Below are 21,920 nucleotides of genomic sequence, written 5' to 3'. Positions count from 1 at the left end.
ACCAAGTGGTAATTACTCATGTGTGAGTCTAGACAGTGAATGTCTGATCATCAGAGAACCTGATGCCCAATCTTGCACTCACCTGATGTTTTGTTCCCTCTCTTCTCAAACACACAATTTTCATGAGCTAGCACTAGGAGCAGAAACCCTGGCTGATTTCCCTCTCCCTGCAGGGGCTCCGTGTGTCTTCATAATATGTTTCATTTTCACCCTCCCTCTCCGCCCGTCCCCCTCCCTCTCCGCCATCCCTTTCCCTGGTGCCCATCCCTTTTCCTCTCCGCCTGTCCCTTTCCCTATCCATCCGTCCCTTCCCTGCTACAACATTCCACCAATTGAGTTAACTTTCTCCGATCTTCATTCTTTGTTGGACATCTGCCTTTTCAGCTCTTGTCTTCCACCAGGTTTATACTGCGGAGATGCTCCAGCATTGAGGATTACAGGCTCCGTCTGGAGTTCCTTCATAAGCTATCTTAGAATTTAATGCCGCTGTCTGGCATGGGTGTCAATCACAAAGTGCTAAGACAACAAGAGCTGCTTCTCGTTAGATTTTACCGTTCACCTAACTGCCATTCGCAACCAGTGCCAACATTCCTAGCACGGAGTGCCCCAGTTCAACATGTAGCTTCAACATGTAATGCTTCCTTGGAGGTCCCCTAGAACATGCCTGTAAACTGCATTATCAGAGCAGCTTGCGAATGCCAGGCTCAAGTGAAAGCTGTGCACATTCTGAGCTTTCAAGCGAGGCTCTGGGGAACAGAGGACTTGCTCTTCATTCATTTCCTTAATGCGCCTGGAGATATTTCTCTATGTCGAAGGGGTTACGTCAACGCAAGTTGTTGTTGTACATGCCAACTTATAAATCTTGGAAAAGCTGACAAACAGCTTCAAAGAGGATGACTTTTTAAACATGTAACAGTGTACTGCCGATACACAGCCTTGCTGGAGCCTAGAGACCCTCCATTTTAGAACTCTCACCCGTGAGCTGTTCCGATGATGCAGATTGCGGGGGTGTCCCAGCGAAGCTACAGAGACTGAATAAACTAAACTCCTTTCTCCTTGCATTGGATATTGGCTGCAGAATATATTTTTTTGTCAAGGGGTGGGGTAGGTATTTTTGATATTTGGTCTTTTCTGTTTGGTGCATTTTCGAGTGCGCTGTGAAGGGCTGTTGAATATGGATGATACCCCTCCCCAGAATTTGGGATGGGATGTGGCTCTGTCCATTCCGCCTCTCTTTCACTGATCCACCAAATGCATGGGAACACCACCACCTGCAAGTTCCCCTCCAAGTCACACACCATCCTGACTTGGAACTATATCACCGTTCCTTCACTGTCGTTGGGTCAAAATCCTGGAACTCCCTTCCTAACAGCACTGTGGGTATACCTACCCCACATGGACTGAAGTGGTTCAAGAAGGCAGCTCACCACCACCTTCTCAAGGACAATTAGGGATGGGTAATGAATGCTGGCCTGGCCAGCGACGCCCACATCCTATAAATGAATAAAAAAAACCTACAGGATTGAGAGCCTCCACAACCACCCCCCAATAATTGCCTTACCAGCCTTCCCTGTTTTTTTTGTCATCTTGGTACAAAATGGAGCGGACGAGAGGCCAATATAACGCTCAGTAGCCTTACTCTGAAGGTGGACAAGTTGGTGTGGGTGCACGTGACCTTTTGCAGCAAGGAGCCGAGGCCTTTCAAGAAAAAGGAGATGGAACATTCACTCTTGCACGTGCTGTGCTTTGTGATGTCAGAATTACTGGTTCTGAAGAGAGAAGTTCTATTCTGTCACTTGATTGGAACCTCACCCCTGCATAGTAACCATTTGAACCTAAATAATTAGGTAAGTGTTAGCGATCGAACCAAAGTAGCCACAGTCTGTAGAATTATTGGGGACCGGCATTTTCCCGAGGGTTACTCCATCGGTGGAAGAGTGGCAGGGCAGACAGGTCAACACTCTGTCCCAAATACTGTAGCCCCGAAAAGTCGGAGCAGCACCATGTCACACTCTGAGGGTGGAAGAAGAGGCCTCTACGGGACCTAATGTCCAGGTCAGTTCTTTATATCATCAGCTCCCAGTGGAACAAGTGGAGATAACTGTATCGAAAAAAGCCTAATCATCGCTCCCAGTAACAGTAATCATTTCAGCCTCCATCTGAACGCCTCAACTCACCCTTAAAAGGGTGGAATGGTCAGAAATCGGGCCTTCGGCTGCTTCAGCCCTCAGCTCTGGAATTCTCTACCTATTTCTGCCTTCTTTTAAGATGCTCGTTAAAACCTACTGCTTTGTCCAAGCTTTTGGCCATCTGATATCTCCTTGTGAGGCTCAGTGTCAAATCTTTGTGATAATCGCTCCTGTGAAGCACCTTGGGACGTTTTATTGCATTAGAAGGCACTATATGAATGCAAGTTGTCATGAGCTGGGAACTGCCACTACCCCTTGCCCCCTCAAACAGGTTTATTAACAGCTAACAAGTATATACAGTGCAGAGCTATCTATTTGCAGGACTTGTCTCTTGGTGTTACAGTTACAGAGTGACTGGCACATAGCTCATTAGCATACTAAGATCTTAAAGGGACATCACTCTTAAAGGCAACCATACAACAAAGATTAGCCCTTGATCTCCCCTTCCTGGAATTTTTGAAGCTGCAATTTCCATGGATGTGGAATCCCTGATGGGACCTCGCTCTTTCCTCTTACGCAGCCCGGAACCCCCGGCAGCTAGGGGTTGTGTTGTTGGATGAGGACACAGGATAGTCCAAGAGTTTAGATTATCTTCTGAACCATGAGGGAATTTGATCAATATCCTCCGAGCATCAATACTGCAGTGTACTCTTAGAATTACCCCTCGTATGTAGTTTTCATTTGATGTGGGAGTGTTTTTTATATCATTTGACCGAGGTGGCAGTGACGGGAACTTTGTGCTGATCACTAAGCTGCTGATCTGACTGCGGGAGGGTGGGATTACCTGTCGCTGACGTCCAAGTGAAGCAGCAGAACCCCAACAACTGTTGTCGTTCAGCCACTTCTTCAGTAATGGAGCAAACCACATTTCCTGGGGATTAAGAGTAATTCTGAGCGCTTGCTGAGCATTCATTCCTCGCTGTGAAAGAACCTCAGGATTTCCCGGGTGGTTCCTTTTGGTCTGACTTAACCACTCGTACCAGAAGAATAGAGGAACTGTTGTGGATGTATGACTCAAATAGCGAAGGCCTGAGCATTCCCTGTGCTAGCGTGGGGCCTTGAAATAAAAAGCATTCACACAAATCTATTTGGGAATTTATTTTCAAAGTGTCATATTTTTGACGAAGGATATTACTGCCGGGAAGTAGGTAATTTTGCCACTTTGGACAACCAAGTGACCGGTTCTCTTATCCCTGGAGTTGAATTGTTAAGTAACAGCTTTCCACTTCTCAACCAGGCCGTGAGAAACTCATCTGAAAAATTTGGGTATTTTTCATGACTACAAATGATACCTCAAGCCTCTCTTAAACTCCAATTTGCCCACCTCTGTTAAATGCAGTAATCCATCTCTCCCTGGCATCTTTGTTTTTATTCTTTCATGGGATGTGGGCGTCGCTGGCTAGGCCAGCGTTTGTTGCCCATGCCTAATTGTCCTTGAGAAGGTGGTGCTGAGCTGTCTTCCTGAACTGCTGCGGTCTATGTCGTGTAGATACACCCACAGTGCTGATAGAAAGGGAGTACCAGGATTTTGACCCAGCGACAGTGAAAGAACGGTGATATAGTTCCAAGTCAGGATGGTGTGTGGCTTTGAGGGGAACTTGCAGGTGATGTTGTTCCCATGTATTTGCTGCTCTTGTCCTTCTGGGTGATAGAGGTCGCGGGTTTGGAAGGTGCTGTCAAAGGAGCCTTGGTGAGTTGCTGCAGTGCATCTTGTGGAAGGTATATATTGCTGCCACTGTGTGCCGGGAGGGAGTGAATGTTGAAGGTGGTGGATGGGGTTCCAATCAAGTAGACTGCTTTGTCCTGGATAGTGTTGTTGGAGCTGCACCCATCCAGGCAAATGGAGAGTATTCCATCACACTCCTGACTTGTGCCTTGTAGATGGTGGACAGGCTCTGGGGAGTTTGGGAATGAGTTACTCACTGCAAAATTCCCAGCTTCTGACCTGCCCTTGTAGCTACAATACTTATATGGCTGGTGCGGTTCAGTTTCTGGTCAATGATACCCCCCAGAATGTTGATAGTGGGGGATTCAGTGATCGGAATGCCGTTGAATGTGACATGAAGATGGTTAGATTCTCTCTTGTTGGAGATGGTCATTGCCTGGCACTTCTGTGACGCGAATGTTACTTCCAAGTGCCAGGCAATGACCCTTCACATTCAACAGCATTACCGTCACTGAATCCCTGACCAGCAATTTCCTGGGGGTTACCATTGACTAGAAACTCAACTGGAGCAGCCACACAAATACTGTGGCTACAAGAACAGGTCAGAGGCTGGGAACAACATTGGATTCGCTTCTCAATTCAGCTCGTGGCTTTTTTTAAACATCGGGTCTTGAGACATTTTTCTTTGTTTTAAGTGCAAGTTGTTATGACTGCACCTGTTTCTTTCTGCCTTTTACTCCTGACTTTTTCACATGTAAGGAGTAAGAAAGGCTGGGAAAGGCAGATGGTGAATCAGATAACGCCAAGAGAGAGCCAGAGAAGTGGGGGGGGGGGGGGGGGGGGGAGGGGGAGGGGTTCTTCTGTACTGCCTTGCCATTCCACGATTTGATTGTACAGGGGAAATCTCCCGTTAAAATTGAACACCTCTCCCGACTGCCCAGATTGTGTGGTACATCCTCCCAAGGTCAGAGGAATGCCAGGACTCCTTTGACAGGTGAGCTTCAGGGACAAGTTAGGTGAAGTGTCAAGAGAAACTAGGAAACGGGTTAATCGTCTTCTCCCCTTCACTATTCACAGTCAGAGATTACAGACCCCTTCCTCATCAAGTCATGTTGCATGGGAACCTCAGCTTGCGTAAGCATCACAAACAGATCAAGAGATGAATCCCATAGCAAGCAAGGAAATAGATGAGGCTATGCTTAATATTTCGAGGACCTCCATCAACACAGGGGCTGTTGGTCTGCTGTATGGCACTGCCTGCTCTAGCACTGAGTGTGATGGATTATGAAGGTCACAGGTTCACTCCTTGGTCTGTGCTACACTAGCCAATTGAAGCCAGGTCATTGGAGTACCCGGGCAAAAGGCCGCTCTGGAGATGAGCCAGGACTTTGAGCCCCGACCACTGAACCATCCTGGAAAGAGTTGTATGTGTTTGGATAGGAGGCCAGGGCAATATTGGGCTTGATTGTGATGCTCCCACAGTTGTATAGTCTTCCAAGACTCACTGTCTTAAACTTGTGCATAAAGAGTAGCCGCTGGGTGTGTACTCTCTGCCTGAATCACTGGTTATAAGTGTGGTGAGGGGGCATGGTGCTGAAGGAAGAGACAGATTGAAGTGCTCTTTATTTGGGAACAGTTTGAAATGCCCCACTGCAAAGACACTTGAGCACTGATCAGAGCCTCTAACGATCAGCAGTATTATTCCATGCAGATTTACAGCTATCAAAAAAACTGGTTTAATCTCACAGGATTGTTCCAAGGTCTGTGTTTTTACCCAGCTCCATCTATCAGCGTACAGTGATCCCTTAGGCAGGGATTTACAGCCATGAAACTACCCACTCTCTACCAGAGGAAGGACTCTTTGCAGAAAGAATGCTGAAACCTGATAGTCACTCAACCTGCCTTATTGACTTATGGGGCAGAGAAGATTAAGAGGAGATTGGATGGAGGTGTTCAAAATGGCAAAGGATTTTCATGGAGTAAATAAGAAGAAACTGTTTCCAGTGGTGCAAGTGTCGATAACCAGAGGACACAGATTTTAAGATGATTGGCAAAAGAATCAGAGGCGACATGACATTATTTTACACAGCGATTTGTTACGATCTGGAACACGCTGCCTGAAAGGGCGGTGGGAGCAGATTCAGTAGGAACTTTCAAAAGGGGATTGGATAAATACTTGAAGGTGGAAAGAATTACAGAGCTGCGGGGGAAAGATCAGGGGAGTGGGACAGCACAGTGGCGCAGTGGTTAGCACCGCAGCCTCACAGCTCCAGCGACCCGGGTTCAATTCTGGGTACTGCCTGTGTGGAGTTTGCAAGTTCTTCCTGTGTCTGCATGGGTTTCCTCCGGGTGCTCCGGTTTCCTCCCACGTGCCAAAGACTTGCAGGTTGATAGGTTAATTGGCCATTATAAATTGCCCCTAGTATAGGTAGGTGGTAGGGAAATAGAGGGACAGGTGGGGATGTGGTAGGAATATGGAATTAATGTAGGATTAGTATAAATGGGTGGTTGATGGTCGGCACAGACTTGGTGGGCCGAAGGGCCTGTTTCAGTGCTGTATCTCTAAACTAAACTAAACAGCCTTCTTCAGCGCTCCGTCGTTCTGTGATTCTAAGACGTGTTTCCTTTCAGAGCTTTTACATTTGATGATGAAGCATATGGAGTATATCGGAAGAGCTTTGTCAGTAATTTTCAGCCATGTTTTTAATGGTGCACTGCCTACAATGATCTCAGCTTCTCCAGTCATTACTGATTTCCCTCATATAATAAAAGCAAAATACTGCGGATGCTGGAAATCTGAAATAAAAACAAGAAATGCTGGAACCACTCAGCAGGTCTGGCAGCATCTGTGGAAAGAGAAGCAGAGTTAACGTTTCGGGTCAGTGACCCTTCATCCGGTGAAGGGTCACTGACCCGAAACGTTAACTCTGCTTCTCTTTCCACAGATGCTGCCAGACCTGCTGAGTGGTTCCAGCATTTCTTGTTTTTATTACTGATTTCCCTCATCCCTGGTACCATTCTGGTAAATCTCTTTGGCACCCTCTCCAAAGCCTTGACATCCTTCCCGGAATGTGGTGCCCAGAATTGGACACAATATTCCAGTTGGAGTATGAACATGACACAGGTTTTTTTTGTCAGCCTTTAAAAATATTGGTGCTTCGTGATGCAACAGTGGTGCTGTGCCACTTTATACATGTACCGTTGCCATGCTCACTCTATGCACAAATACAATAAAAATATTTTCCCTCTAAAATAACCTGACAGTGTTTTGTGAACATGGAAATTTATATCACTTTGGAGCATGGTTATACCCCACTCATTGTGTGTTTAAGTGATGCTCACAATATAGACATATTTTTACTGATTTTCTCCAAATTTATTTCGATTTTTTGGGGGGGGGGGGGCAGGTTATTTATTTCCCTGGTTTTGAGCCTGAAAATAAAAATAAAAAATAAACAAAAAAAATAGGAAAAAAAACTGGGTTTTTAAATCAGCAATAAAATGTGATTCTTTAAAGGTTCATTGACCTACAGAGGGATCCAGCTAAGCTATGACTTGATTTTAAAATTTTCATCCTTGTTTCCCAATCTCTCTATGCCTCACCCCTTTCTATCTCTGTAATCTCCTCCAGTCCCACAACCCTCCGAGATATTTGCACTTCTCTAATCTTAGCCTCTTGAGCATCCCCGATTTTAATTGCTGCACCATTGCCTTTAGCTTCCAAGGCCCTAAGCTGTAGAATTCCTTCCCTAAACCACTCCGCCTTTCCACCTCACTTTCTTCCTTTCAGACGCACCTTAAAACTTATCTCTTTGTCATCTGCCCTTCTATCTCAGTGTCAAATTTCATTATATTACGCTCCTGTGAAGCTCCTTGCCATGTTTTATTACAGTCAAGGCAAGATATGAATACAAATTATTGTTGCTGTTATTGTCCTTGTATATAATCTGTTTTAATGGTTCTAAGGATGGAGCATAATAACTTCAGTGTGTCACACTACTTAGTAATTAAGGAAAATATCACCAGTTCCTAAAAGGTTCCCTGTCTCGTTCCATCTGCTGCTTACACTCCCTTTCTTGTAAGAAGTCCTGTTAACTTGTTTACGGGCAGATTTCCATTTTCTGCTTCGGTGTGTGTGTTTTTGCGTCGTCTCATCCGCATCAAGTTACCTACTGAGTGTGGGACCATGCTGAGCTATCCTCACGTTTCCAGTTACCCCTGTTTTTTACATCCTACACAGAACTGCACAATGTACCAAAGCAACAAGAAGAGACTTGTACACGAGCAAGGATCTGATCATTTTCTTACTTTTAGCAGCATTTGTTAAGCGACAGGATTCAGGTGCTCTGGGATGAACCACGGGCTGTTTTAGTTTGCCTCAGTGTCATTGTGCCGACATCGCCTTCAAATGAATCCTGCAGAATGGTGTTACGAGCGGAATAAACTAACTGTGTCAAACGCCGTGTTGGCACAGAGGGAGCTGGCATGCCATCAGCAGCAGTACACCTGGTGTGATGAGGCTCCCAAAGGGGCAGAAGTAGGTACTTACCTGGGGACCCAAGCCTGGACCACCAAAGGAAAATTAAAGCCCCTTTTAAAATTACTTAAATTCATATATTCATTTCTATATGGAGCAGACGGTATAGGTTGCAAAAAGCAGAGCATTTTTCTCAGCAGATGGCCATTGGATTGTATGCCAGCACCTTGTGATGCTTTCCCTTTGTCAGCTGATGTGATGGGGTGGCACTTCACCGAGTGTGATTTTTTTTTTCTTTTTGAGCAATTTCCTTCAGGTGAGGAGGCCAAGCAAATAGGCAAACTCACATGCTGTGTACCTGTCAGGCTCTCCCTTGTGATCAAACGTGGAAATGCCAGAGGTAGCCCTCATTACAATTGTTAGAAAATACACTGGGGCCAAACAGTCCACAGCCAAACACCCTATTGATGTAGGAGGAGGTGGGACTCCCAATGCCAGGGCCTTGCACATTCCCTGAATCTCAGAGGGAGCTGGCATATCATCGGCGACAGTACACCTGGTGACGACAAGGCTGCCGAGGGACAGGAGTAGGCCTCATCTGGGGCCCAGGCCTCGACCACCAAACTAAAGCTCAAGCTCTTTTTCTTAACTGCTTAAACGCAGCTCCCCTTCTCTAAGTAACTCGCTATGGGTGCAGCTGTCTTCTTTGGGGAAGGTCACCACCACTGCGATGCCCTCCTTTCGTGTGGATTTTCCATCCCAGCGCTGGGGCCTTCCTTCAGGCTCTATCAAATTTTGTTCAATAACACCCCTGTGAAGGGCCTCGGAGGTTTTGCTACTTTAAAGGCACTATATAAATGCAAGTTGTTGTCTGCAGATTAAGAAGATAAGAAATCACGGCTGAACTGTATCAACAGCACTTCCCCTATTGTCCCTCTGAGTAGTTGATTCAGTGTTTTACAACCTCTAGCCCCTGCTTTACTGTTTCTAAATTGCGACCCGTGCAGCACGTTCATCCAGAAGGTGAAATCACTGGGTCTCAGGATGATACCATGATGTACTAATGCAGAAAGATTTAATGTGCTTGTCCCAAATTCCTTTCTTTCTCTCTCTCTGCTGTTTTAGTGGAGGTGGCAACCAGCCTAAAATAATTAGCCTTGCACCGGCATTCAAACAGCAGAGAGGAATTTCAGGTGAAGCCTTTAAGCAGATGTACCTTTAGTGCACTTGCTTGATAGATCAGATGACTATCAGCTCCTGTGAAAATGTACCCCAGCGAGACTTCACGCCTGCAGGGGAGGGGCTGAAAGGAGTGAAAGAAAAACACCCACAGTTAATAGTTCCGGTACGCCCCCATCCATTTTATTGTTCTATTTGTTGCCCCAGTTGTCCAGACTGTAACACTCCCCCTTCCTCCCCGGTTGTGAGTTTTTGAGCACTTAGCGTTGTGACCTACACCTCTATCTGCATTGTCAAGAGACAGGCTCAATCCCAAAGTTGGAATGATGACTGAAACGTGTCCTTTCCTTGTCTTTGTGCAGGCACATGAAGATCCACGAGAAGGAGCCTGCCAGCTCTGTGGGCTCAAGTCCCCCATCACCTACCAAACGCCGAAGGCTCTCAGTCAAAAGGAAACTGAGCCACGAAGAAGGGGAGGCAAAGGAGGAGGAATCTCCCAACAAAAAGGTAGCTGCATGTACTTTATATTCCATTTAAAATGTGCACTTTTTCAAGTCTTAGCTTTGGCCATGAGTCGAAGGTGTCAGGTTGGCTGAAATTCACATCTCATGCTGAACCAGACCGTTGACAACCTCAGTATCTGACCCCAAGCAGAGCTTTCCCGCTCTATATCCTCCCCATATCATAAAGACCACCAATTTCCACCTCTGTAATTTCACCCCCTCAGCCCATCTACTGCAGAAGCCCTCATCCATGCCTTCGTCACCTCCAGACGCAACCGTTCCAAAGATCTCCTGACTGGACTTCCATCTTTCACCTTTCACAAAGTTGAGCTCGTCCAAAACTCTGGCTCCCATGTTCTAACTCGCACCAAGTCCCGTTCACCCATCACCCTTGTGCTTGCTGACCTACATTGGCTCCTCGTCCACCAGTGCCTCGACTTCAAAGCTCTCAACCTCGTGTTCAAATCCCTCCATGGCCTCGCCCCCTCCCTATCTCTGTTTCCTCCTCCAGCTCTACACCCCTCCAAGATATCTGCATCCCTCCAATTCTGACTCTTGTGCATCACCCACTTCCTAGCCCCACCATTGGTGGCCGTACCTTCAACCATCTAGGCCCTAAGCTCTCGAATTCCCTCCCTAAACCTCTCGCTCTCACTACCTCTCTCTCCTCCTTTACGACACTTTGGGATGTTTCGCTATGTTAACGGTGCTTTATAAATACAACTTATTGTTGTAGAAGGAAACACTATGACAGGTAAATAGCATCCATGCACCCAAGTTGTTGTATTTATTATAATAAATAAAAGCAAAATACTGCAGATGCTGGAAATCTGAAATAAAACCATCAAGTACTTTTTTGGTTTTATTATGTTGTATTTATTACTTTGAAGCAAGATCCTTGTCCACGGAACTGCTTTACCAGCCCTGTGATCTTTGCTGTCACAGGAATGGTGCACTGAGTTAATGCAGGTGGACTGTGTTCTCTACTCTTCTGTTTTCAAAAGAAACGTGGAGACTGGGCTTTCCCACCACCGCCCACGCCCCCCCTCCCCCCCCAACCCCATCCCCGCTCTCCACAAATGGCCCAGTGAGTAACTGAGCCACCCAGACACAAAGGGCAGGATTTTGGGTTTTGGATCAGAACCCCGACAATGGGGGTCCTGATCCCCCCCACTGTCTGGGAATCAGTCACCCAGCAGTGATTTTCCTTGAATTGGCCATTTAGTGGCCAGAGGGCTCTCGAAGCTGGAGGACCCAATAGGAGGCCCCCTCCCCAACATGGAAGGAGCTGCAACCTGCCGTTGCAGGTAAGGGAGAGAGAGGGCGCCTCCATCTTGAGGTGCCCACTCAGCAACTTTTAAAACTTCTGAATTAAAAAGTGCTCACAGCTGCCGGGCCACCATCGTAGAAGGGGAAGCCCCTCTATAGGGCCGTCTGTGGCTGAAGCTGTGACCAGGTAGGTGGGAAAGGCCTCAAAGCCTGCCTGCAGTGCAGGGCCTCTCAGTTCTGCCACTGGGAGGCTGCCTCCAGGCTGCTGGCCTGTTCCATAAACTTACCTTAATTGGCTACCTGCGGAAGCTGGGCAGGCAGCCCCCCAATCCCGCCTTGGGAAAATGACCTGGGCTGGGATGGTACCGACAAGCTGGCCAGCGGCGCAGATTTACACTCCCGCCCGCCTCCTTTCTTGCCCCTGTGCGGGAGTGAAAATTCTGCCCAAAATGTCCCGGATTTGATGCCCACTTTGTTCTGAATTAACTGATCCCCAGTTAGGCCAGTGGTGAGGGTGTTGCACATTGTCTCAGCAGCCCGTTAGCCAGCCTTGCTGGTGAGTGCACGTACACGAGCGTCAATGTGGAGAGGATCTGAATCTGCGGCCATGCCTTCTGCAGTCAACCAGCTTACCACATTCTCTGCTATGGCTCACATTTGGGCAGGGTACATGGGTGCTCTGAGGCCTGTGGAACCAGTGGTGAACAACGTGCTGATACCTTGAGGTGCAATAAAAATAGAAAAAGAAAGAAACAGACAATAGTGTAAACTGGGTCGATGACATTTTAAGGAACATAACGAATGCCTCGACACTGTGGGTGGACGAGGGGGAACCAGGCTGCCTGTCAGTCAAGTGCAACTCATGCCAGCACCATTTTCATCTGAGTACTCTGATCAATTCCTGTATTAAAAAGCGATGCAGTCTGCAGCTGCTGGGAATGTCAACTCTACATTCACTTAACAGGAAGTGTCTGGCTAATTTTAGCCTGGTGCAGAGCAGGTTAATAGCTGGCAGTTGGACGATTCAGCAGCGCACTGTCGGATCAGGCACAGTGATGCACGAGTGTCAAAGCTGCACATGCAGTTTTCAAGGCAGTCAGCAAAAAATCACTTGTACTAGTGGCCAGGATGCACAGAGCTATGTAGATAATGGAGGAAGACCACATACGGGTTGTGTTGCCACCAATCAGACTTTATTTACTCTTCCTCATTCTGGTCGTAACCTATCTGCTCGGGCGCTGGGAGTTAGCTCAGGGGCTTGACTCCACGTTTCCTCAAATGTGTGGGCCTAAATGCTCAAACTCGAGGGGAGGGCTGGGGTTGATATCCAGACCTTTGGTTTCTTATGGTAGTTCTGCGGGGGAGCATGTGACGTGGAAATTGCTGGGATAGAAAGGGATAAGTGCGATATTTCTGCTAAAATTTAGCAAGATTACATCTGCATGGGGGTTTGTCCTGAATCGCACATTTGCATACTCTGAAGACTGTGTCGAGGGCACACCATCACGCAGGGGTGGTGGAGGGGGTCAGAGGGAGTACAGAATGAAATAAAATGGATTTCTTTAATCAGCCTCCCTGCTGATCAGGTAGGAGGCAGTCTGAAACAGCCCTTTACAATGATGACAGGAGGCAAAAGGGCATCTTGCCCTGTTTCTGAATGTAGTGATTGCGAGGGGCCGGGCACTGCACAGGTTCCGAGGAGCTGCAGCGACATAACTGTCAAGCTCCGCGGCAGTCGGAGCCTCGTGAGCACAGGCTTTTGGTCATTTACCGATTTCTTTCAACATGTTAATCGTGCTCTCCATCTACTCTTAAGTCTGGATGGCAATCTTTTTATTTGTTTACTTTGATTAATAAAAACGCTCGCTCTGAATCTTAGTGGCTTGACCGTGGCGCGTCCTAGCCCTGGGAAATGCCATTGCCTTGTGTCCACCAGTAACCCTCGTGCAGCCTGCCTACCCAGATTAGCATAACCTATAATGTCTGCTTGTTAGTGTACAGTGAGAGATTTGCAGTGCTGAAGGAGATGCTGAAGGATTGTGTTTGCGCTCAGGTTTGTCACACATACACTTGAGTGTATCATAAAATCGCAGCAGTAATCCAGCCTGTCTGAACAATGGACCTCTTGCTTCACCTGATATGGGGAGGAGGGGCTGAGCAGTCGAACTGTTCAAAGTGACAATGCCGGCCAGCACTTCCTGTACAGCAAAGTCACCAGTCACACTTGCTGTAGCTGCAACTGAAAAAAAAAAATCCAACTTTTTTTATATTTTAAAAAAAAGTGAATTCAAGGCGGTGTTGGCTGACAGCAACCGAACACTTTCCTATTTCATGCAAGCAGGGAGCTATCTTTGCCTCTGTAGTGAGATAAGTTTCTGTCCTCAACACCTTGATATTAAAATTATCATCCTTGTTTTCAAATCCCTCCGTGTCCCTCGTCCCTCTCTATCTTTGTAATCTCCTCCAGCCCCGCAACCCTCCAAGATATCTGCGCTCCTCTAATTCTGGCCTCTTGTGCATCTCCGATTTTAATTGCTCCACCATTGGTGGCCGTGCCTTCAATTGCCTAGGCCCTAAGTTCTGGAATTCCCTTCCTACGCCTCTCTCTCTCTACCTTGTTTTCCTCCTTTAGGACACTCCTTTAAAACTGCCTCTTTAACCAGTCTTTTGGTCATCAGACCTAATATGTGACCCGGTGTCATATTTTGTTTTATAATGCTCCTGTGAATCGCCTTGGGATGTTTTATTATGTTAAAGGCGCTATATAAATATAGGCTGTTGTTGTAGTGCCAGTAGTTTAGATGCCAGACAGGCTCTGAGGTGGCCTAGGTGGGGTCCTGGTTAGCCTGCCTTTAGCACAAGACACCATCTTGGTAAAGGAGTTTGAGTGCACGCTTGGAATGGCCATCCTGAGGCTCAGCTTTAACCGTTCACTTGCTGATTGGAATCGACTGGCGACGTTGTATGTGGAGGGGACTCTGAGACTTCCTGGGAGACTTTGCCAAGACTTCACTCAAGCTCTATTAGCATTTCCTGCAGAAATTCTCTGAGGACTTCACCTAAACGGAGTCAGTGCAGTGCTACTGTACCTTACTGGAGACGCTGTGGGAGTCAGCTGGAGAAGGGGAGTTATGGGTGATGGGGATCTTGCTCGGGGCCCCCCTTGGTCTGGAGGGGGAACGGGAGGCAGTGAGGTCAGGCAGAGCGGCACCAGCTGTTGGAGGAGAGAAGGACAGGAGGGCTCCCAGCAGGAGGTCCTATCCACCTAGGGTCACGGAACACTAGTACTACATTCCCAAAACCAGTGTGTGAGGAGGTCGTCCCAGAGATCTGTGGCCTGGTGGAAGGAAGACTTGGACATTGCAGCACAGGCAGGACTGCACTGCCCACAGCAGATGGTGAAATTTGAATTCAACTAAGAAATCTGGAATTTAAAGCTAGTCTAATGGTGACCATGAAACCATTGTCGATTGTTGCAAACACCCATCTGGTTCATTAATGTCCTTTAGGGAAGGAAATCTGCTGTCCTTACCTGGTCTGGCCTACATGTGACTCCAGACCCACAACAATGTGGTTGACTCTTAACTGCTCTCTGAAATGGCCTAGTGAGCCACTCAGTTCAAGGGCAATAAGGGATGGGCAATAAATGCTGGCCTAGCCAGCGACGCACACATCCCACAAATGAATAATAAAAAAAAGTAGCACCTAATTGTTATGCTACAGGTTGCCACAGGTGATATTAGTCACTTCACACAATCCCCTGTGCACTTCTACATAAGGGAGGTTGCTGAGGCTCTATACCTGTGTGCCCTGCCCCTCAGTCCCTGCGCCATGTGCCATCATCTGTCAGGCAACGCACTCCGCACCTCCCCTCCTCCTTCATGAGGGTGAGTTAGAGGGGAGTCGATTGCCGAGCCAAGAGGCGAGTTGGAACAGCTGTCAAAGCTATTTTGCAACTACCCATTGGAAGAGTGTGGAAAGGAATAGCTGATGCCTGGGGGTAAATCTTGCAGTTGCACTGATAGCAGGGAACCTTGCCTGCCAGTAATATGTATCTGTGAAATGTACTGCAAGTAGAAGCTCAGAAAATAGGCCCCTCTGTTTCCTTTCTGCATCATTTCCTGTAGAGGGAAGCCTCGCTTCCATTTAAAGCATCCCCCCAGTGGCCTGACTGAGTGCAGGAATGCAGCGCACAGACTTTTTTTTAGTTGCTCTCAGTACTTACGTGACGCTGACAAGGCTGCATTTATTACCCATCCCTCGTTGCTGTGACAACTCAGTGGCTTGCTAGGCCTCTTCAGTAAGTGTCGACCATGTCCAGGTCAAATTGGGTAGCTTTAGTGAAGCAGTTGGAGTTTTACTCTGCACGGTCGTTTGTTTTCCCCTGGTGTCAGCTGAAAAATTACCAAGATTATTGAGTTCATGGTGATTTGAACTCTGACCTCTTGAGTAGCTGGTCCAGTATCATGACCACTGTATGATGCAGTGCAGTCAACTGAAAAGTCGACCTTTGGCTCCGTGTCAAAAGATTGTGGATTCAAGACCTGCTGTAGAGACTTGAGCAGATAATCTAGGCTGTGCAATACTGACTGAGTGCTGCCTTGTCTGAGGTGTCTTTCAGGTGAGATGTTCAACTGGTGTCTGGTTTTCCCTCTCATGTCCCACCCGAATATTCAAAAATTAGATGGGAGTTCTCCTGGTGACTTGGCCTGTATTTGTTTTTCAACCAACTTCACTAAAATGAAAAAAACAGATTGCATAAGAACATAAGAGGGATGAATTAGAGGAGGCCATTTGGCTCCTTAAGCCTGCTCCACCAATCAACAAGATCATGGTGGACCTTCTCCCTCAACACCACCTTCTCACATTATCTCCACATATCTCTTCATTTCCTTAGTACCCAAAAATCGATTGATCTCTGACATGAATATACTCAATGAGCATCCACAGCTCTCTGGGCTAGAGAATTCCAAAGGCTTATAACCCATTGAATGAAGAAATCTCTCTTCATGTCAGTCCTAAATAGCCGACCCCTTATTCTGAGACTGTGACCCCGTGTTCTAGACTCACCAGCCAGGGGAAACATTTTCTCAGCAACTACCCTCTCAAGCCCCTTAAGAATTTTATATATTTCAATGACATCACATTCTTCTAAATTCCAGGGACAATCCCCTCATCCCAGGAATCAGTCTAGTGAACCTTCATTGGACCCTATCTAATAAGTCATTTATATGGTCATTTATCTCATTGCTGTTTATGGGAGCTTGCTGTGTGCAATTTGGTTGCCACATTTCCATTCAACAGCGACTGTGCTGCAGCAAACAACTTACCAGATGTCAAGTGCTTTTGGACATCCAGAAGTTATAACTACAAGTTCTTTCTGTGTTCTTTGTTAATGAACTCACTGAATCGTTTTTATTTACTTCATGCGCACTGCTGTCCAAACTGGATTAGTGTGTCCCGAGCCTATCGTGTAAACTTAGGGGTTTAGCATGGGGCGGTGGTGTTAGCTTACTTGTGCCCTCTTGTGTAGTACTTGACTGAGTGCTGCATTGTCAGAGGTACCATCTTTCAGATGAGATGTTACACTGGGGTCTGCAGCACAGCCCCGCTTGTCAGCCGTGACTCAGTGGGTAGCACTCTTGCCTCTGAGTCAGAAGGTTGTGGGTTCTCCAATTCAGCGCTCCTCCAGTTCTGGCCTCTTGAGCACCCCTGATTTTAATCGCACGACCATTGGCGGCCGTGCCTTCAGCTGACTTCCCAGTGCAATGCTTCAGTCTTTTGGGTGTGACTTTAAATCGGGTAGTTGTAAAATATCCCATGGCATTATTTTAAGAAGAAGAAGCAGGGGAGTTCTCCCCAGTGTCCTGACCAATATTTATCCCTCGGTCAACATCCCAAAAACAGATCATCTGGTCATTATCACATTGCTGTTTGTGGGAGCTTGCTGTGTGCAAATTGGCCACCGCCTTTCCTACATTACAACAGTGACTGCACTTCAAAAGCGCATCATTTGCTGTAAAGCGCTTTGGGATTCCTGAGGTCATGAAAGGCGCTATATAAATGTAAGTCTTTTCCTTCTTTCTCTTTGGCTATTTTCATGTGAATTCCTTTCTCCCTCTGTGTCTCTCCCTCTCTGTGTCTCTCCCTCTCTGTATCTCTCCCTCTCTGTGTCTCTCCCTCTGTGTCTGTCTCTCTGTGTCTGTCTCTCTGTGTCTCTCCCTCTCTGTGTCTCTCCCTCTCTGTGTCTCTCCCTCTGTGTCTCTCCCTCTGTGTCTGTCTCTCTGTGTCTCTCCCTCTCTGTGTCTCTCCCTCTCTGTGTCTGTCTCTCTGTGTCTCTCCCTCTCTGTGTCTGTCTCTCTGTCTCCCTATCTTCCCCCCACTGTCCCCTCTCGACCCCCACAACAATTTAATCGGTGCCACAAAACCAGAACGGTGCAATTCCAACTATTGCTGTGTTTTCTTCTGAATCTGTCCCATTTGAAAAGATTAGCAATAGTAGAGAAATAAAACACAAACATGGCTGGAATTCAAAGCTAGGAAGAATTAAACGTAATGACGTTTCTCCCCATTTTTTAAGTCCAGTTGTGGTCATGGTGCAGTTACAGTCAAAAGCAGTTAAAGAGAACCCATTAACTGTCTGTAGTGAGACAGAGGCATCGACATTACTGTAACATTGAGACAATGAGGAGAATATGCCCATCTCGTGCTTATAAAGAGCAAGCTGTCATTTCTTTTTTGATTTTGAATAATATTACATTACGGCCTTACATCGACCAACAAAGGACGATACTGTCTCTTTAAAGTGACAGCTGGGAGGTGGTAAAGTTCGTCTCTAGCCTGAGTTTCCACCTGTCTCCCACTAAAGCCTCGAATTACTGTGAACACTGGAAAAGACGCAACAAACGTGTTACAGTAAAGTGTTTGTATGGAGAAGTGACCTGAGCACTTGTAGGGAAGTTGATTAATGAAAGCCAGAAAACAATGTGCAGCCTCCAATTAGAAATGACCTTTGCAGCAAGATACTCGGGTAGTGTCCTAGCTGTCTCAGTGACGTGTGGCATGGTCACTCACCTCAGTGGTTCTCTCCACTTTACCATTGGTAGTTGCTCTTTCAACAGTGACGCACTTCCCTCTCTGCTTTCAGAAGAAACCTTTTGTTTTTAAAAGAAAACCTTTTCCTTTGACTGCAGCCACAGGTTTCCCCAACCTTTTGTTGTCCCCTTCTTCCTCCTGCTCACGGTTCCTTGCTCTCCACTGTCCTGTAAGTCACTTTGAGGAAGCATTGTTGCACAGCTTTTGTGGAAATGTAGAGCGCTGTTACCAGGCTTGACTTGAGATACTAAACCATTATTGTAGCAACGTTTCCTCGGCACTGGAATAAAAGGAGAATGTTCTGTAATATGGAACTCATCAATCAGAGACTGAGAAAGGTGGGGTAATGACATGGGACAGGGCTCACCATCAAAATGATTCAAAAATGTGAACCCATCTTTCTCTTCCTGATAATCACTGATCCATTGCATTTTCCAATTTTATTTTCCAATTTATTTTATTCCACTTTTATTTCCAACACTGGTGACGGGGTTCCTGTGCCAGATATCCAGGCGGATAAGTACTGTAATTGCAGAATATTCTGAATGAGGAATGCTTATTTTTGCTCCATATGTTTCTCTGCTAATACAGCGATGTCGGTAACAGAGAAATGGGTGTTAATATGGGGCGGACGGGGTGATGAAAATGATTTGATGACTACATCCAGTTTCAGTGCTGATGATGGGGCAAAGTTGATGGGCTGAATTTTTTTACATTGACTTGCTTCTGTGGTCTTTAAAGGGGAAGTGGGTTCTGCTGAATTATTTGACTGTCATCAGTGTGTGTACAGATGTGATAGGATGCAGCGGCGGGGGGAAGTGTTGCTCAGTTGTAAAATTGAATAAGGGAAAAAAATCCTTCACAAAATGTCTGTTGTCAGCATGTATCGCACTTTAAAACCTGAAGCTTAGTGATGAGTGGTGATGGAGAGAGAATGATTAGTGTACAGGTGACATTAGGTAAACATTCATTGTCTTATGGCCAGCCACTCGAGGTCACTTCCCCTTTAACTCACAATAAGGTGTATGTAGCACCCCCTAGCTTGCAAGTCATTTAAGAAAACCTATCTCAATTTCTGAGGTGCGTGTTTTACTGGCTGAAAGGCCACTATTTAAAGGACCTAGTTTTCTAATTCAGATAGCCAGGTGGTGAAGGATAGAACTAGAGCCTAATCGTTACACACATCATAAGCTTTTATTTACAGAGACACATATTACAAACATATACCTCCAAACCCAAGAACCCACAGTTTCAGTCTGCTCCTGTTAATAGGAGCACAAGTGAATCCCCAGTTGATGCCCACCACCTGAATACAATTCAGTACTCAATTACTGTGCAGTTAACACCCAGGCTGTGAGGCAGCACAGTCTGTTGGTATTCCAGCATGTGGTGCCACTGAGTGATGGTGCAAGTGATCATCTCGGAGGTTGCTAGTGTCATAGGCCCTTGCAAATGCTGGAGATGTGCAAGAGTGTTGGGCGGGGGAAGGGGGAGGTGACTCACTGTTCAATTTATTTTCCCTATTTGTGTGGAGTCATTAAGCTTTCCCCTCTCTTGTCCTTTTCCTCCATCTCCTTGCAGCAGGGTGAAGGCCAAGAATTCGCTATGTTGGGGATCACGTGGGTACGGGGCCCTATCCTGTCACCCCGAGGCATAGTGTGTTGGGGAGGCACCCGTTTCCTCCGGGTGCTAGAGTATAAGCTGGCTCCGTTAGAAATTCTGTGGAGAAATTCTCGCCTGGTGTTCTGCTGGGTCCGGCATCAAGCCCCACCTGCTGTTGCATGTGCTGTTGGCATGCAATGGCAGTGGCGCTACAATGGAACGTACCACCTAAGGGCTAAAGAGATGGTGGGAGTGGCGAGGGGAGGAAAATGGAGGCAGGATTTCAGCACCTGGACAGTGTGTGTGAACTTGCTTGTGCTTCCCTCCCCGTGGTTATGAGCTCTCATGATTAGGGAATTGCAAGTGTAGAAATAGCACATGGACAACCTCTTAACAACTATAAAAGTGCCCCCCACCGCAGTATAAAGTTTGAGAGGAGGGGAAAAATTTAGGAGGTGAGAGTTGAAAAGCAGCATCAACTGGTCACCTTAAAAAAACCCAGCATATTCACATATCAATTTTCCTTTTATTTTAATTTCTGCTTCAAACACTCCTTTCCCTTCCTCCCGCCCAGGTTACCCGAGAAATCCCTTCCGATGAGGAGGAAGAGAAAAAGACCGAAGAGGTTCTTCACTGTCCAGTGTGTTACAAGACTTTCATCTGCAAATATGGACTGGAGACCCACATGGAGACCCACCCAGATTCCACCTTGAGGTAAGCTGATAGTCAGTCACCCTTCTCTCCACAGCACCTGGGATCCCAGAATGACTGAAGCCAGGACACAGGGACAACTGGTTTTTTTTTTGCCTATCAGCTTGATTTCTCTAAGAAACTAACTGGTTAAACAATACGTGTCCTGACAGACTGCAGAACTGGCAGCCTCAGCCAAACAAGCACACATGCAGACGGGTTATGTTACCCACAGTGAGATTGCACTGAAGGAAGGGTCTGTGTCTTTAAAACTTTTCCCTCACTGAAAACTAATTCTGTAGCTATGTTCTTTTAAAACCTTCTGACGCCTACATTTTATACAGTAGGATCATCTGCCCATCTAAGGATATTTGCTGGGTCCCTGGAAACCATTTCAAATCTTCACGTTCCAAAGAAACACACAAAATGTACAGCCCAGAAACACCGTGCAGCCTAATAAGTCTATGCTGGTGTTTAGCCCCCACGCAAGCCTCCTCGAACCTTATTTCATCTAACCCCATTAACATATCCTTTTTATTCCTTTCTCCCTCATGTGTTTACCTAGATTCCCTTTAATTGCAACTATGGTCAACTACTCCCTGTAATAGAGAGTTCCACATTCTAATCATTCTGGGTAAAGATGTTTTTCCTGAATTCCCTATTGGATTTATTAGAAAAAAGAAAGACTTGCATTTATATAGCGCCTTTCACGACCACAGGAAGCCCCAAAGCGCTTTACAGCCAATGATGTACTTCTAAAGTGTAGTCACTGTTGTATAGTGGGAAACACGGCAGCCAATTTGCGCACAGCAAGCTCCCACAAACAGCAATGCAATAATGGCCAGATGATCTGTTTTTGTGATGTTGGGTGAGGGGCAAATATTGACCAGAACACTGGGGAGAACTCCCCTGCTCTTCTTCCCAATAGTGCCATGGGATCTTTACACCCACCTGAGCGGCAGGGCCTCAGTTTAACATCTCATTCAAAAGACAGCACGTCTGACAGTGCAGTACTCCCTCAGTGTGTCAGCCTTGATTTTTTTGTGCTCCAGCTCTGGAGTGGGTCTTGAAGCCAGAATAGTCTGATAGAGAGGTGAGACTGCTACCCACTGAGCCCAGCCCCTTGGTTTAATTGCGATACAAGTCGAAACATGTTCGCCATAACTACCCTGTCGAAGTATTTCCTAATCTTAAAGATCTCCATCAGGTCACCTCTCAGACTTCTCTGTCCCAGCACTAACTTAGGAATA

The 21,920-nt window shown here is 46.6% G+C and overlaps 1 protein-coding gene across 11 annotated transcripts in view; it reads left to right on the top strand.

The window, feature by feature from the left end:
* The window catches only part of rreb1a (ras responsive element binding protein 1a), a 262,748-nt gene that overhangs the window by 200,525 nt on the left and 40,303 nt on the right, over positions 1-21,920 (top strand). For all 11 annotated transcript variants that reach the window (XM_068054447.1, XM_068054446.1, XM_068054448.1 and 8 more), the window contains 2 exons: positions 9,874-10,018; positions 20,555-20,694. In XM_068054447.1, coding sequence (XP_067910548.1) covers positions 9,874-10,018; positions 20,555-20,694 — 285 coding nt within the window. The remainder of the gene's footprint in view (positions 1-9,873; positions 10,019-20,554; positions 20,695-21,920) is intronic.

Source organism: Heterodontus francisci, chromosome 2 (genome assembly GCF_036365525.1).
Source record: "Heterodontus francisci isolate sHetFra1 chromosome 2, sHetFra1.hap1, whole genome shotgun sequence".
NCBI lineage: Eukaryota > Metazoa > Chordata > Chondrichthyes > Heterodontiformes > Heterodontidae > Heterodontus > Heterodontus francisci.
This window is presented reverse-complemented; position numbering and strand designations above follow the sequence as displayed.